The 18,003-nt window shown below is 41.9% G+C and overlaps 1 protein-coding gene across 1 annotated transcript in view; it reads right to left on the bottom strand.

The window, feature by feature from the left end:
- The window catches only part of LOC135908090 (trafficking kinesin-binding protein 2-like), an 87,286-nt gene extending 69,687 nt beyond the window's left edge, over window positions 1-17,599 (bottom strand). Inside the window, exons 1-5 of the mRNA XM_065439841.1 lie at window positions 17,558-17,599; window positions 9,195-9,296; window positions 8,352-8,456; window positions 6,672-6,963; window positions 623-701 (exon numbers count right to left, since the gene is read on the bottom strand). Of these exons, the coding sequence (XP_065295913.1) occupies window positions 623-701; window positions 6,672-6,937 (345 nt within the window). The 5' untranslated portion in view covers window positions 6,938-6,963; window positions 8,352-8,456; window positions 9,195-9,296; window positions 17,558-17,599. The remainder of the gene's footprint in view (window positions 1-622; window positions 702-6,671; window positions 6,964-8,351; window positions 8,457-9,194; window positions 9,297-17,557) is intronic.
- Window positions 17,600-18,003: the final 404 nt, after the last annotated feature.

The raw sequence follows: 18,003 nt of genomic DNA on the forward strand, positions 1-18,003 counted from the left end.
TTCAATATTTTTTTAATATTTGCATACTCCTAATAAAAATACAGTGACATCAGTTCTAACGTAATCATGTGAAACAGATGATTCTGAACAAGACACAAAATACAAATGTTGCACTGTGTGTGTAAATAAAGTGCCACACGAGGTCCACATTTCAAGCACTGCACTTGAAAACATGGACATAAGAGAACTGTTACAAGCATACCATATGAAATGCCCTTCGTCAGCAAGGTCCCTCTGCCTAATTTGTTACCGTTCTAATGAAACACTGATATTTCTTCTAATTTATTCAGGTGTGAAAGAAAGGAAACATTCAAGCTAGAGTACTATACTTCCTTTCTTTTTTACATATAGACAATAGCGATGTTAGATTTTGTGCACCAAAAGTTTGGGGGTGCAAACTGCCATGTTTACAAACGAATGCAAAAAGGTATACAAAATAATGCAAAGAGGGCACAAAAGAACGCAAGCAGGGCATGGCACTTTGGGTGTGCAAAGGTTCCTTTAGGTACCCAAAGCCGCTTAAGTGCACACAATCAAAAACTCCCAAACGAACGGTACCCAACAGCAACGCAAAGCCGGATGGCATGAGTGTGTAAGCACAAGGTAAGTGATGAAGTCTCACCTCTGCCTTAAGCTTGCAGTTCTCCTCCTCCAGCTCGTGAATCTTGCGAGTCAATGTGCTCACAGGAAAATCGTCATCACTGCAAGACAAACAGAAAATCTCTTTGTGGTGACCAGTGACACTCCAAGTGCTCTGTGGGTTCCTAGAGAGCTGGTGGGGCTCTTGCAGCGAGTGAGCCTGCGTGATATTTCCGTGGCACTCAACCTCCTTGCCACTTCCTGCTTGCTGCAATGGGATACTCCATCAAAAACCTGGTCAACTCACCAAGAAATAGAAAGGCGAGGACAACCATGTGTCGTCCTGTGTTGCACTGTTTCTGTTTTATTCCACATGTTGTCTTTCTAATGCATCTTGCGGATTTGCATAGAACTGATTGGTTGCAGAAGTTAAGAACCGTGCAACAAGCGAAGGAACAAAATATGAATGATATCAAAAACTAATGATGCTACATTCATTTATTAAAGAATTCAAAACGTTCATTCAATTTTGTCCTACATAGCTTTAGTATATGTACTATATATTGTAACGTGTGGGAATGCGCAACTCACGCATCCCCTGATATGTTGTTTTCCCGCATAGCTCCGGTCTCCTGTAATCCGGCTTCGCCGCGCGGCTTTAGAGGGCAGTCGGTATGCTTACAGGTAGTACGAGAAATGGCGCAAGTGTTGCTCTGCTAACACCACCTAATGGCGGGGTTACTTAAGCGCAAAAAAGGAGAAGGCTCTTTCTCTTTGGCTCGGGGTCGGCAAGCGGCACAGACATGCTGCGCGCGCCGATCTATGCTTCTGTGAGACCGTCTCGCGAAGCCTACCCTGGAAGGGACGAACACGATCGTTCGAACGCGTGACCGTACGCGCGAACAACCAGGCATTGGTGGCTAGCATGGAGCAAACATATTCGCTCGTTATCTGGTCGTGGTGAGTCGAACTTCTGCAATTTGTCGCATGCCCATCGGCATGTTTTGTGGATAGCAACTCAGCTTGCAGGCATTAGTCTATGAAAGGTGCAATAAATTTATTTATTTGTTTACTTATTTATTTATTTATTTAACGATACTGTCAACCCTCTTGTGAGGGTCCTTACAGAGAGGGTTATGAAAAAACATAAAAGAAAAGAACATGTGGAATAATTCCAAACATGGAATACATCGAAATCAAGCGGTGCACTCGCACAGATAGTCATCCAGAGTTTGTTTGAAATGAGACAGATCAGTATGTTCCAAAACACACATTGGTAACTTGTACCACATTTCAATTACGTTGGGGAAGAAGGAGTACCTGAATGTATCAGTGTGAGCGGTATAAGTTTGGATAGATCAATTAGGGTTAGTTCTGGAACTCTGTTTGCCAGCTGCCAGTATGTATGTTTCCTTCCTAATATTTACTTGGCCTTGGTGTATTTTTAATAATAATTTCAATCGACTTTGTCTATGCGTTTCTAGCAGGTCCAGTTTAGAAAAACGGAGCATTTCTGTGACTGAATCAGTCCTTCGATATCAGGAGCATATAAAACGCACCGTGTGCCTCTGAATTTTCTCTAGTTGTTTCTTCAAATAACTTTGGTGAGGCCTCCATACCTCTGATGCGTACTCAAGAAGTGGCCTTACAAAAGCTTTGTAAGCGGCGAGTCTTACATCGCATGTAGCACCCTCCAATTTCTTTCACAGGAAAAATAACCTACCGTATGCCTTTGAACAAAGATTATTCATATGTATGCTCCACGATAAGTTTTCTGTTATTGTTATTCCCAGGTATTTAAACTGACTAGTATTTATCAAACACTTGTCACCAATAGTATATTGAAACAAAAGACGGCCCCTTTTTTTGTGGTAATATGTGTATATGTCGATTTAGAATAATTTATTTTCCTACTCCATTTGTTGCACTATCCGCTTGATGCCTTTAGACAGTTATTAAGTTTAAATTGGTCTGCTTTGTTTGGTACTGTAGAATAAAATAATCAGTCATCCGCGAACAGTTTAAGATGTACATCTGGTTTCATCATAGCAGAAATGTCATTAATATACACAAGAAATAAGGGACACCTGAGAGCACTGCCAGTGAACTAGAGACATGACCATCCATTCTGACCACCTGGTTGCGATTCGTTAAGTATGCTTTAGTCCATTTTATTATAGTGGCATTAAGGCCGGTTGTTTCCAGTTTGTAAATCAGCTTTTTGTGTAGCACCTTGTTGAAAGCCTAGGCAACATCTATGGCGATTACGACAATCTGCTCTCTGGCATCAATCACCATTGCGAAAACATGAATTGTCTCTACGACTTGTGTGATAGTGGAAAGGCCTGTTCTGAATCCATGCTGGTATGGGTAAAGTAAAGAATTATATTCTAAATGGTTAATGATATGCTTAGCTATTATGTGTTCCAAAAGTTTACAAGAAATGGATGTAAGAAATATAGGCTGGTAATTATCCACTATCGTTTGATTGCCACCTTTAAACACTGGAATAACTATTGCATTGCGCCAATCTTGGGGTACAGAATGAATTTGAAATGATTTTTGAAATATAAGTGTCAAGTGATGCACCACCCATTTAGCATATCTTTGAAGAAACTGGGTCAGTATGTCATCTGGTCTGTACGCTTTTTTTGCATCTAAATTCAATAGCTGCTGAAATACGCCCTCCTGTGTTTTTATGATGTCATCCGAACTACGATGCTTTCCAAACTAACATCAACGTCATTATCGGTAGCGGTGAATACGGATGGTGGAATGCCCTTGTGATTGTTTGCACTACTGTGTTGTCATTCCTTTGTACCAAGAGCATGGGTGAGAGAACCCCACAAATGGTAATGAAGAATGCTGCAAGTGAAAGAAGAGAAGGGCAATAAGAAGGATAGAGTAGCAGTGGGTCAGGGGAACAGTTGTTTTTTGGAACCGCTGAGATTTGGTTGTGTCGTGTCTTGCTTGGAACTCGATCAAGGCGCCAGACTCCCATTACAATATTGTATGCATTTGCATCGTCAATGTTAAATACTATTATTTATTATACACAATTTATTAATTATATGTCGTATTGTTAGAACATGCCACTTTTCTGCTGAATTTGTTCAATTTTCTGTGTGTTGCTGATTAAGGTTGTTGTACAATTGTATTTTTCATTTCTGTTATAGTGTCTGTCTATCTAACTTGTTTTTCTTACTGTTGTTGCTGTAACTAAGCTACCTTTTTTCATGCATACCATGTACAGAAGGTTCCAATTCAGCCTCTGCCTCCGGGACTCACTACCCTGTGTATTCAATTTTGAAATAACAACCTTACATATACAGTCGACTTTCATTAATTTAACCCTTATGGACTCAATGAAGTTGATCAAATTATTTAGCAAGTAAAATTAAACAAGATGAAGAAAAAGAAAGTCAATTTCGCCCGAAAAGTGAAAACTTCAATTGCAATAGCAAATTAGTTCACAGATACCTATATGCAGTAAGGATAGTAGTCTTATCGGCGGCATAAACTTGTAAACATAGGGGTACTAACTAAATTTACAAGCATGGTGTCACAAAAGGGTGGATCCCCCCTTTCTGCCATTGCATGCATGAGATTGAGCTGCAATTGTCCGCTAACCCTGGCACGCTTTCACTTGCACATACAGCACATTACACGTGGCGACGATTTTATTGCCCTCGGACTTTATGCGGAACCTTACGGCGATGGCTACAGTGACGGCAGAAGTGCGCCTGGACTGTCTATATAATTGCCATCCCAATAAAAAGCCAGAACATTGCTGATTCATTTGGCAGTATTTGCGCAACTCTAACACACACCCAAATCAAACAGGCGCCCGCTTGATGTGTGTCCAAAGCAGAAAACTAATGTAGAACCGACACTAAAGCTCTCAAACAAAGTATAAATCTAATGCACATTAAATTTTTTAGCAAGAAAAGTGGGCAAGAATGCGATGACAGCAGGTTTCCTAAAGCCAGCTTCCCCGCACGACCTTTTAAAGTCCGCTCCGCCGCAATACAGTTGTGTTGTGCAGTAAAGCACATAAACAAAGTTTTGGTTTTGTCTTCGGTTGCACCGCACACTCAGTTTTCGGCCCAATTTTGGGGGAGAAAAGAAAGGCGTGTGTAAGAATCAAATAAATACAGTAATCAGACATTGTGAGCTACTGTTATTAGTTAAAAATGTTCCTAGGGCAGGAACAAAACAGGCACTTCCAATGAGAGACGACGTGCAGTACATGAATTCACCGTACCCCAAGCTCTGCTGAGACATACTGTGACTAAGGAGGTCGCTATTAGTGTCACCATAGGAGTCCTGCAAGGGCACACTGACTGGTCAAGTTCGAATTATCTCGCGAAGACCAATTTTAGGATAGAAAGAACAAAAGTTTAGGACAACATAAATCCTTAAGCAGCAGCCAGGACCTTTAGTCAGGATCGAATTAATGGAAGTCTACTGTAGTAATAAAATCTGTTTCAGATTGTGATAGGTGTAACAAAAAGAGACAGGAAGACAGCGGTTTGGGTTAGAGAACAAACAGGCGTAGCCGATAATCCAATTGACAAAGAAAGGAAGTTCGGCAGGCCGTGTAATGCGTAAGGCAGGTAACTGGTATACCATTAGAGTTACAGAATGGGTACCAAGGGAAAGAAAGTGCAGCGAAGGATGGCAGAAAATTAGGTGTATGATGAAATTAAGTAATTCGCAGGCATAAAATATAATCGGATGGCACAACACAGAGGTAACTGGAGATCACTAGGAAAGGTATTCATGCTGCAGTGGACATAAAAAGGCTAATAACGATGATGATGTGCCTAAACGTATGCTGCTTTTACGGCAAGAGTGGACAATCAACTTGCTCACCAATATCTTTTCAGAATGTGTGCATGCATCCTTTATTTATCATACATAGTCTTTATTTAGGCAGCGTCGAATGCACTAGAACATAGGAGGGCTTTGTGATTCGCTACTTAAGCTGTTCCATAATTACACTGCAATTAGGGGGAAAAAAACTCAAAATTGTCTAATAGAGCATGAGAAGCTTGATGTGAAGTAGGTGAGCACTTGTAACAAAAAAACTTGCTGTTTGGTGAATTGGTAAGGTTGACAATAACAAGTGGTAGATCAGGGCCTTGTCAGGTATATTTCATCAAGTACAGTAGAAGCTTGTTGATATGAACCTGTTCCTTATGGTTTGACAGCACCAATGTTCATGACCAAGAACACAAAAAATGGCCCAATACAGTTACAATTGGTTCTTTTAGCAGTTAATACGATACTGAAGAACTCATTCTTTGGGCACCAAAATTTAGTCGATGAGATGCTGCATTTTTCTGCCACTCCATCCCACGTGAGCAACAAAAGGGTGCGAGGCATGCATGGTCGAGAGCAGTGAGTGCCCGCCACAGCTGCTTCCTTGTAGCACTCATCTGCCCATGTCACATGAAAATGCCAGGCTGCACTCAGTTGCCTTTTCGGGTACCAACAACTATTGCGGGTCGTCACACAACACATGCATACATGTTTTAAATGTTATCATATTTTGCATGTCTCACCAAAACATATTAAATTTAACAGTAAGATTGTCAGTGCCACCGAATAGGCGTGAAACAAACACGGCTGCTGGGCGAAGATACGATGTGGACAATGCATGCATCTGCGAATTGAGACTGTTTCTACAATGATTTGGGGATTGTACGTATACAGTTATTTCCGCATGTTATATGGACGGAAATATTTTTTTTTCTCGGGGTGTTGTAATTAGGGGTGTGGCTTATATGCAGAATAATGTGCACTATATTTATTTGTTTTGAATACTTCTAAAATTTCGAATACTCAAATTCAAACTGAAGCGCATATCAAATAGCACATTATTCGATCAAATATTCACACAAGCCTAAGCTCTACTATATCATTGCATCTTAAAAGTCGTGTTACTTTGCTACTGTAACATTTAATTCAAAGTGGCTTTCAGCTTCGACATAATCCAAAAATCCAAGCAAACCAGTTCATGTTGGTCCTCAGACACTGCAAAGCAACTCAGACGGGAAGACGGGGAACGAAGAGGGTGAGCTACTCACTCGGTGGGCGAGGGCAGTGCAGCGTCAGCCTCTTCCTGCGCCGTGTACACCTGCAGGAGGGAGGCCTTGAGGGCCAGCTCATGCCGCAGCTGCGTAAGCGACTCCTGGGCCTGCATCAGCTCCGCCTCAAGGGCGTCCGTGCGGCAAGCCAGTTCCCGCTTCTCGCGCAGCAGGCCTTGCCCAATGTGGGCCGCCAGCTCCAGGTCACGCTCCTTCTCCTCCAACAGCCGCGTCAGGGCCTCCGGGTCGCTATATGTTCGCGTCATTTGGCTCACCCGCTCTCCAGACACCACTGCACATGTGCGTGGGGACATGTTACCCAACTTACTTCATGGCCTGACAGAGTTGTAACAAGCTACACAACACGATGAACAATGCAGATGATGGGACAAGAGATAGAAGGGGCTGCGGTGTCAGGCCCATGTCTTCTGTGCTGCCACTGTGCCACTGCATTAAGTTGTTCTCAAACTTAAAATAGACCGTAGGGAGCCTGACAAAGAAAACGGCCAGAGAGAACTAACCTATGGGAATAGGTTAATAGGGTCGTCCTAGGAATGCTTCTTTCTTTAATTTACATTAATGATCTACCAACGCATGTATTGTGTTTGAAATCATGTTTGAATATGACTGTGTAATCTACCACACGGTTACCAACACATTTGACCCACACATCGATCTAGAATGACTTTCAAAGATGGTGCAACCGCTGGCTAATGAACTTAAATCCTAACAAATATAAACTTGTCCTGGCACTTGCATTCATTCCTGGCGCTTGCAACTACTAACACCACTTCAGTAGGTAATAAATCACTGGGATTTCTTAAGTGATGCCTACATCATACTCCACAACACGTAAAAGCTTTGAAGCTTGAAGTTTATTCTGGCCTACAACTCATTTGTAACATCAAAACTCGAGTATGTGACTCCCTTCTTGAACTTGCATCCAACTTATATCATAAATGCACTCATGTAAGTACCAAATGGTGCTACTAGGCTTATCAATTGTTCGTATTCATACAATATCAGCATTTCATCATTGAAATCGGAATCTGGTTTGTCAATGCTTGCTTTTTGTCGAGAGTTGCCACCCTCTTTTTCTTGCGCTCATTATTCCACAGTTCCCTTAATCATCTACTGTACATCACACCCCCTTCACACAAATCTCATCGCACTAGTCAGCCACTTTAAACTTGTGCATGTGCCCAGACCACCACTTTTCAAGCCTCATTTTCTTTCCAGAGACTGGAGTGGCCTTCCACACACCATCACAGCCATCACATGCCCATCTAGCTTTGCTGATGATATTGTCACCCATACTTTAATATGAGCACTTGTTTCTAATATTTATTTTATTATCCACCACTTACGTAGTACCCCCTGCAATGGATTTATATAAGGAAATGAAGTAAAAGTGAAATTGAAATTTGCATTGAACAAATTACAACATCAATTTTGCTTTTTCCAACATGTGTACTTGCCTGATGGGACAGGTCTGACATGTTCGTTGCAGCAGAGACAACAGCTGACCATGCTTCACATTAAGACTTGCACTACTGTTCCCATTGCTGCTCACACCGTCACTCACACCATGATTCACAATCTGGAGTTTGCAAAACTAGCCTTCCAGTCACTTGGAACTTTCTCACATTTCGAGCAGCTGTTGTCATTGCCTGCACTTACCAAAGTAGTTCAGCGTCTCTTGGATAAGTTCAGGTGGCAAGTCAAGATTCTCCGGGCTGGGAAGACACGGCGATGGAATAATGGACCAATCTTCCTTGTCGTAACCTGTTCCATGAAACAGTAAAAACAGTAACCTTTAAATTCCCTGTAGTTGTGCTCAGTGAAACATTGACGATGTGAGAGAATAAAACTCCTCCAGTCAGTATCTCCGACTTGCCCATCTCCGTCCTGCCTTTGCCATTCGCATCAACACAAAAAAAGGCAGCACAAATATAGTGCATTCGGCTTCCAATAGAGCAAATACATTTTAGACTTCCAGACACTTGCAGGTACTTTCCCCTCTCTCATCTTTGCCTTTTTGTTCCTGTGTATCCCACATGCAAGCATGTGTAAAAGCTAATAATAATAATAATAATAATAATAATAATAATAATAATAATAATAATAATAATAATAATAATAATGTTTATTTTCTCTTGAGAAACTGGCATGTGTGGTTATAAACCACACATGCCAATGTGTGTACCATCAAAGAAAGCAGACCAAACATAAGCCAGCAGTATTGCTTTAGAACAACAATTAGCATACTGATCACTCTGTACACATCTATAGGTGGGGTCAGGCGTTTCCTAGCTTCAAAATACAGCACAATACATACGTCAGTGCAACAACTACCAGTGGCCCCCTATTTTCAAGGTAAAGCAGTACTTTTCAATCAGTTTTATAAAACTATACAGATGACAAAGCAGGGACATTTAGCCAAGCTATTGTTCAAAACAAAAATACAGAGAGCAGAACATGCTCGACATACTCTATATTCTATAAGTTGAGAACAGTACTCGCCTCCAAACTCGGTGAGGGTGTCTGCTCGCAGGCGGTACCGAGGCAGCTGTTCTTCGATGAGGCTCACCAGCTCCACCTCGGCACCATTACTGCAACTCAGATCTGCACGGCAATGGTGAAACCACTAAGAGCCTGCTCACGATGACTGTGAAGACATGTCACCTCACATACTCTGAGGCAGAAGTCAGGACCACATCAGTGCATTCTACATAGGCTTTGGAATAGGCTTTCTGCCTCTAGTTTGTGGCACATACATGCAGCCTCCGGTTCAATTTGCTGAACTTCAAATAAATGCAAAGCAATAGTGCAAAAGAAAGCAAGCACACACACAGCCGCAGTGTCCCCACGGTCACACTGCCCATGCCCTTCATGATCAATGCCAGCACATTAATACATAGCCTCACACAAACACTTCCATGCAACAGAGTTCACTGTGCATGGAACTCTGGCCACACTGCGAGTATGATTTTAAGCCGATTTATTTTTTACATATTTATTTAAACTGCAGGGCACAAAATACACTGGCCGAGTGTTTGGTGGCAACATTGGCAAACACTTGGATCAAGGTCACCATACACACACAACACTGTCCCTTTCTGGGCAGCCTGGTACTTTTCAAAAAGTACATGAACATCTTTACAAATCTGGGCATTATACATAGCTTACAAGGAAAGATTAACCAATAAACACAATATAGCCCCATATCATTATTACGGATGAGATATCGACGGGATGAGCAATAATAGTGCACCCGATTGTGATGCCTCTCAAATGCTTCGTATAATTATAACCTCCAACAGAGTTGAAAAATCTATCGAATGTTTGCCATCATACTCAAGTCCTGGTCCCGATGGTAGAGGCACAAAATTATTGAAACTTACTAAGCATTACTTGGTACTTACACTTGCACTTATTTTGCAACCATTGTTAGATACGACTCAAATCACTGATGAGTGGAAACTTGCTCACATGGTGCCAATATTTAAAACTGGTGATAAGAATGAAATGACAAATTATCATCCAAAATCCTTTACATATATCACTTGCAAGCTGTTAGAACACATTCTGTCATCTCAAATTATGGAATATACGGTCGACAACAAAATTCTGTTTTCAAACCAACATGGCTTTCAACGGGGACGTGTGAGAGCACAGCTTTTCGAGCTAACTACTGAATTCACACCAACCTGCATGAACTAACACAAACTGATGCAGTCTTCCTTGACTTTGAAAAAGCCTTCGACAGGGTGGGCCATGAACGTTTGATATATAAAATCCGTCTTCTTCAAATAGAAAATAAAGTAATTGATTGGGTTCAAGATTATTTATGAGATAGGCCTCAAGCAGTGCTGCTTGACAGCGTTATGTCCAGCTTCAAGCCAGTCACATCTGGTGTACCCCAGGGCTCAGTATTGGAGCCAACATTGTTATTACCATTTATTAACGATATTCACATTGGTACAAACTCAAAAATTGGTCTATTTGCCGACGATTACGTTATTTATCGTGCTGCTACTGACCACAGCGATTGCAAAGAATTAGATAATAACTTCTGGAAATTAAATAAGTGGTGCCACGGTTGGCACATGAATATTCATATTAGGAAAACAAAATTAATGTAGTTCACTGCTCGTAACAACTTTGTATCGCATACTTATACAATAAATGATGAGGTAATTGAACCAGTTGAGTCATTTAAATATTGAAGTGTTCATTTAACTTCTAATATGACTTGAAACACACATATTGACTGGCTATTGGGAAAATCAAATCGGACTCTTGGCTTCCTCCGTCGCACACTTCGCCAAGCTGATGAGGACACAAAGCTTCTTGCCTACAACTCAATAGTTCGATCCAAACTTGACTACTGTTCCTTTATTTGGAACCCTCATCAAGCATACTTCATGAAGAGGATTGAGTCACTACAAAACAAAGCTGATAGGTTCATCGTGTCGGATTACACTCCCTATTCAAGTGTATCTGAAATCAAAGAAAGCCTCGTCCTTGCAACACTAGAAAGAAGGAAGCCGTCTCGTTTAATATTCTTTCACAAGATATATCACAACTCTACATCTTACAGTACCTCAATAATAATGACGCCAACTGCAACGTTTCCACACATGGACCACTCTTTTAAAGTTTGTCAACCATTTGCCCACACTGACCTACTTCTTTTTTCATTTCTGCATTTGGCATCTATTGTGAAACCAGTTGCCAAGATCAGTAGCTGAAGAAGAAAATGATGATAAATTTTCAGAAGCACTAAATCAATTCTTATCGCCTACCAAACGCCATTGACTTAACCACAAAAATGTTCGGTAGTTTTGACACCTGCAAATGGCATGTCTTCTTCTAACTTTCATTACGGTGTTCTTCAGCTCTTTTTACGATGTATCAAATAAATCATCCCACGCTTCAATATCTGCATGTCCAAATTACTGTACTGTTTTCTGTAAATAATCTGTTTTTTCTTTTTCGTATTCCCACCTTTGTGGACGAATTGTAGGTATACTTCTTTACACAAGAGTGTTTATGCAAGTGTTACTAGCACCGCTATATTATTTGTTGTGTGCATGCAACTTTTGGTGCTCATCACTTGTCATCATTATCATCATCAGCCTATGTTATGTCCCCTGCAGGACAAAGGCCTGCAGTCTCCAATTACCCCTGTCCTGTGCCAACCAATTCCGACTAGCACCCGTGAATTTCTTAATTTCATCGCACCACCTAGTCTTCTGTCTTCCTCTACTGTGCTTCCCTTCTCTTGGTACCCATTCTGTAGCCCTAAAAGTCCAACAGTTATCTAACTTGCGCATTACATGACCTGCCCAGCGCCATTTTTTTTTGTCTTGGTGTCAATTAGAATATCGGCTATAACCGTTTGCTCTCCGATCCAAACCACTCTCTTTCTGTCTCTCAAGGTTATGCCTCGCATTCTTCGTTCCATCACTCTTTGTGCAGTTCTCAACTTGCTTTCAAGCTTCTTTGTCAGTCTCCAAGTCTCTGCCCCATATGTCAGCACCGGTAAAATGCGCTGATTATACACCTTCCTTTTCAATGATAATCATAAGCTTCCAGCCAGGAACTGACAATGTCTGCCACATGTGATCCAACCCATTTCTATTTTTCCATGAATTTCCTTCTCATGATCAGGGTTCCCTGTGATTAATTGACCAAGGCATATGTGTAGATGTATATATGTATATGACTGAATATGTATGTTTAGACACAAATTTTAAGAAAGTCTTTTCTGAGGATGAAAATTGTATTTCTATTTTAAACATTTCAACTTTTTTTATTATGACTTAATCAGCTGAACACATCACGCTCAGTAAAACTTCGAAATAAAATTACAGATGCTCAGGTGTCCATTGCCTTGCATGCTTGCATGCCAGCCAGTCAAGCGAATAGCTGGTTTCCGTGTCTTCGGCTCAGAAGCAAAGCATTGCTTGGCAGCCCCCACACCAGTGCGTTCTGTTCCTCGCATAAATTTCCTTCTGGGTGATAGGAACATGTACTATTGCGAAATACGAAAATATGCACTGAGACTGCCCCAATGACCATGTGCATTTTTTCAAGCAAATGATCATTTACAATACTGAGTTTTGAGTGATGATTTACAATCACGATATACTGACAGCTCTTGCCAGAAAAAATACCACCATTCTGAAATAGTGAACTGCCATTACAATTTAATATATAAAGACCCAATATGTTTTCCACCAGAGGGGAGCGATTCAGATAACCCAAAAGTGAGCTGCCATGAATGACAAAACTGCCGACTGTAGGCGCTTGATTTGTCTTTGGCAGTATATCAGTACAAATTGATATGACAAATACAGACAGTTTGCAAGTTATGGAGCTGAGGTATTCATGCCTCCTAATAAGGATGCAAAAAACAAGTGCAGAAAGAAATCACTTTTGGCAAATGAGCTGTAACAAAAGAACAATGAGTACTGAAAACAAGACATTCGTTCATATCATTATCTCAAAGAGGGCTATCTTGGCTCAAAATATCAAAGCCACTGACATCTTAAATAAGGAAGTGGTGCATACGAGTGGCACATTCTATGCATGCATTCACCATGCAACAAGCCTTTTGCTAGCTGAAGCCATGTCAGATCACAAGTGGACGCAAAAAAAAATAGCATCTAATAATAATGGCTCAAACAAAAGGGTGTCTGTCCTGAATTTTACTGTGGCATGCGAACCAACATCCGCAAGGCCATCGAAAAGGTAAAATGCTGGCAGCTCAGGCATCAGGAGGGTACTCACATTGGTGGCATGACGCTGCATGCATCTAAAAAGAAGAATTGAGCACACGCTAGATAGACTGAACATGGTACTAATACATACAGCACTCAGTGAAGATAATCTCAGTTGCAGAGTTACAACTGTTCTCTGAGTGGAGCCAAAACAAGCATGCAAGTATTCACTTGCCACTACTGCCTCACGGGGACAAGGAAATACTAAACTGCACAAAAGAATGATAGACAAATTACTGTTTTGAAGCTCTATGGATTTGTTTTGGGGCAGAAAAGGATGGCCTATTGATAGAGATTGTCTAAGCCAACTGTGATCTTTTAGACCTCATGCCCAGGTCCATGATTTCCTACTGGTATTTTATGCGAAAACGAGTTTTTCATGCAGAAAACGTCAACAAGGGTTGCCAAGCTTAAGTTTACACTCACTGAAATCTTTTATTGATTCTTTATTGATACCTAATTAGCCTCTCTCATAAGCTGCCACAATCTATGATGCCATGGGGATCCCTTACAGTAATTTCAAAGTGTCAAGTAATTTTAAGGTACCACCATCAAGCAGGTAGACAGGAATAAGCTGCTCTTCTGGCTAAACTGCTGGTTTGTTGACACTCAAATTTTCCTCAAGGGTAGCAATTTCTGGTGCATCCTGTTTGTAAATATGATTTGGTGGTGTGGTACTTGCCTATTTCCAGAATTTACTCAAAGTATGCATTGTCTACAGCAACACGCCCCCCCCCCCCCCCCCCAAAGGAAATACAGGTTTTCTTGCCCACTGAATGATGGTTCCACCTGTTGCTGTTCAGGCAAAGCAAATGCAATGCCATGTTTTGCACAACAATGGCAGATGTAGCCACCATTACTTTCACTAAGACAATGGGTAGTATCCACACGATATCCCACACATCACCAATGGCTTTTCCCATGTTTACATGCCAGACAGCAGAAACAAAAATAAGTGCAGAACTAGAGCACAAGACCAAGCCCTAGAACACATGCAACTCAACCGAAGCTACAAGGAATACATTCTTCTAAGGTACACAATTTCTCCTTCATACGGAACATGTGAACGTTCATTAGATTACAACCACGGAATGTGCTTTTCCAATCGTGCAAGGTTGCAAAGGTTCCTACACCTAAGCAAATTACATGTCAGCAGTTTAGTAAAAGTATTACAAGTTACACCACCAACAACTACATTGAATAATATGCAACAGGACATTATTCGAGGCTTTCTTTTTGATTTGACAGCCACCTCAAGTAAGTTCTGTGCCACACTGGTACGAGAATGCAACTGCAGCACAAACCGCACAAATGAAAAGACAGAGCAGCATCAGTACAGTGGAACATCCACGGGAGAGAATCGCAACAAAAGCGCGATAAGAGCAAATAAAGAACCGATGGCATCAGCTATATCCATGGCTGTCTCTGCTCCACTGACTTCTAGAAATGTGACGACGACAGCAGCATGCTTTAGGTTTTGGTTTCAGTTTTATTAAATAACCGAGGTAGCATAGGCAGCATCAGCAGCAGGGAGCTTTCATTCTTATGCTTCACTTGGCGCAGGCCTGGTGCAATCTCCTGCAAAGCACTGCTCTTGGTGCAATGTGCAATTGGTGCAGCTGCTCCATACATGCGGCTGTCGACACACAAAATTTTGTTTTCCTTTAACATGATAGATGGTCAGCTGATGCATGCCCCTTTTGTCTTCAGGATGTGGTATGCTTAAATGATAGAGTGAGTAACATTATCTTTATGTTGTGCACGTCACCCAAAGGATAGCCCCCATTTTCTTTAAATATTACATCTCTACCATTTGTGGTTGTCTCAGGAAAGTGGGGAAAATTTTTAAGCGTTTCATATAGTGCCTCTAAACGGGCCAAAAAAGAGGGTTTAGAAATTTTCATTTAATCACTCACTGATACATGAAGGGTTCTATGCTAGATGCATGAAAGAGGATGAAGTGGGCTAGGGGAAGAAGTAAGGGCGAAGAAGTTAGATTAAATAGCAGATGTAACCCATTTAGATTATGTCTTTTTCTAAAGCCATTCTATTTAAGAACACTACAATTTGGTGCAGCCGGCAGGACTTGTTTGGGCTGAAATCTTTATTTTGCCCCTTCGGGCACAGCGCCCATACTGCCTGCAGATCGTGGGCTAGGCTTCCTAGGAAACCTCGAACTTACCTAAGTCAAGAAAACTGTCAAAGATCAGGAGATCTACAAGTGACGCATGGCGACAAACAGATAAAAGACAACACCGGGATACCGGACATACTACCTGGAGATTATGTCCTACTAAGGAAAGAAGCTTTACCTTCAAGTTATAAATTTTATGGACCATTTCAACTGGCTAAGACTGCATCCCAGCATGGAATATTGAAGAACGTCTGGTACACCAAAGCCTCAGGTCGAACGGAGTGCGCTTCTAGTGGCAACATATTCTAGTATAGTAAAACCTTGTTAAACCGTACCCACTTAAACAGTAGTTTCGTTTTAAAAGCAGTAAAGTCAAATCCCTAACTTGGTGGCCAGTGAACATAATGCGTTTTGTATCAGCATAAACCATACCAGCTTATTGCGTACGTATCGGTTAACACGTAGTGTTTCCACTTTTCGGCGCGGAATCATGGCAGTGTGTTATCCCATAGAGTTACCATACTGACTATGCATCGTACCCATCGGGCGGCCCGACAGAACAAGCCTCAGAGATCAGAAAAGACTCCAAGTGCCCTGTTCTCTATGTAACTTGTGCATTTGAAGCCACATGAACATCATTCCGGCGCCATGATGGAATGATGTTGATGTTGGATGATGTCACTGTACCTGCAACATGAGGTGTAATCAAAAGTAGTCTGGACGAGTGAAGCGGTCTGTGCTGGATGCACAAAAGATGATGAACTTGGCTAGGGAAAGAAGTGAGGACGAAGAAGTTGGTTTAAATGGTGCATGACACCTGTCTCCCTGAGATTATGTCTTTTTCTACAGCTGTTCTAGTTAGGAACGCTACAACATGCACACTACAATATTTGAATGCCCATTGCTCCTAACATTCCCCATACTTCCTCAAAATATGTATGCTCTTGTTTTTTCAAGAAACCATGAAAGCTAATGTATAAATTTTTTTGGTGTTTGTAGTTGCACTTACAGCGTCGCTACAAAAAAAAATATTTTGCTAGCATGTCTCATTGGCCTTATTTATGATAAGGCCAATACTTTGATAAAGCAAGTTGCTTCACAAATTCCTTTACCTGTGTAACATTGCTGTGCAGTGTTAAAATTCAAAGCAAAAATTTATGCTACACACAGACATGTAACACACGATGAGCAGCCATCCTGTCTATGTGTACAAATGTTAGAATTTATGCAGCAAATTCTTTAACTAAAGGAGTGCAGAGTATTGTGCACATTTATAAACAGAACACAGTAGGCACAAAGTAGGCACACAGTGCCTACTTTGTACCATCAGGGTTACAACATGCTGTCGGTGCTCAAGTGACCAGGCTTCTAGTGCAGTACACTCAAATGCTGTGCACTCGCTCAGTCATGTGACTGTTGTATACCTCTCACCAGGGGCTTACGCAGCCCTGCCAATGGAGAACCGCTGACAGGTTGTGCATACACTCAGCCATCAGGCCCTTAGCATCATTATCACCATGACCAGCCCACCTTCAAGCCTGTATGTCGTAGGCCTCTCCCAGTAACCTACAACTACCACTGTTGCATGGCACTTGACACCATATTATGCCAGAAGAATCTCATCACCGCCAAAACCTCTGCTGCCCCAATTGCACTTCCCGCACCCATTCTGTCACTCGAATAAACCACTGGTTATCTGCTCCACGCAATAAATGACTTGCTTGACTGAGCCTCTTTCTCCTAAACTCAACCAGAATATCAGCTACCCACAACTGCTCTCCAGTTGTCCTCTTGTTCGTCAAGGTTATGAATGTCATTTTCCCTGCCATCGCACATAGCATGGTACTTAGTGTTTCATCAAGTTTTCTCATTGTCATCCAGGCCCCACGGGACAGTGCCGTCAGAATCAACGGTGCTTATCCCCCCACATGACACAAAGTCACTACCTTCCCTCTGCCACCCACCTGTGAGGGTGTGCGCGTTCCGGGTGCTGCCGCCGGCGCACGACGGCAGCGTGTCCGCCGGCTCCAGCTTGGGGCGGTGGTGGGGGACCACCGGCGGGGGCGGCCCTCAGTGTGGCTCCTCCAACAATGGCCCCATTGGCAGGGTGCCTCCTCCACCCTGCAAAGAGCAGTGCCTCCGTGGGTCAGAACATTGGCAGAGGACAAGGACAGCTCTTCACTCCTGCTCACTCTTCCTTTTACACAAATACTACACATGAGAGCAAGAGAAGATGACCACTTGGTGGTACAAGGGTAACAATGACCACTAGAAAGATTGATTGATAGGGTTTATTACTGGACTAAGAAGTTATGAGCTAGACATCGGGATGTCCCTGTAACATCACGGTTCTTTATAACATCACAACTAGTAACATCACGCTCGAAGCCTCGGAAAAACAAATAGAGCT

Source organism: Dermacentor albipictus, chromosome 5 (genome assembly GCF_038994185.2).
Source record: "Dermacentor albipictus isolate Rhodes 1998 colony chromosome 5, USDA_Dalb.pri_finalv2, whole genome shotgun sequence".
Classification (NCBI taxonomy): domain Eukaryota; kingdom Metazoa; phylum Arthropoda; class Arachnida; order Ixodida; family Ixodidae; genus Dermacentor; species Dermacentor albipictus.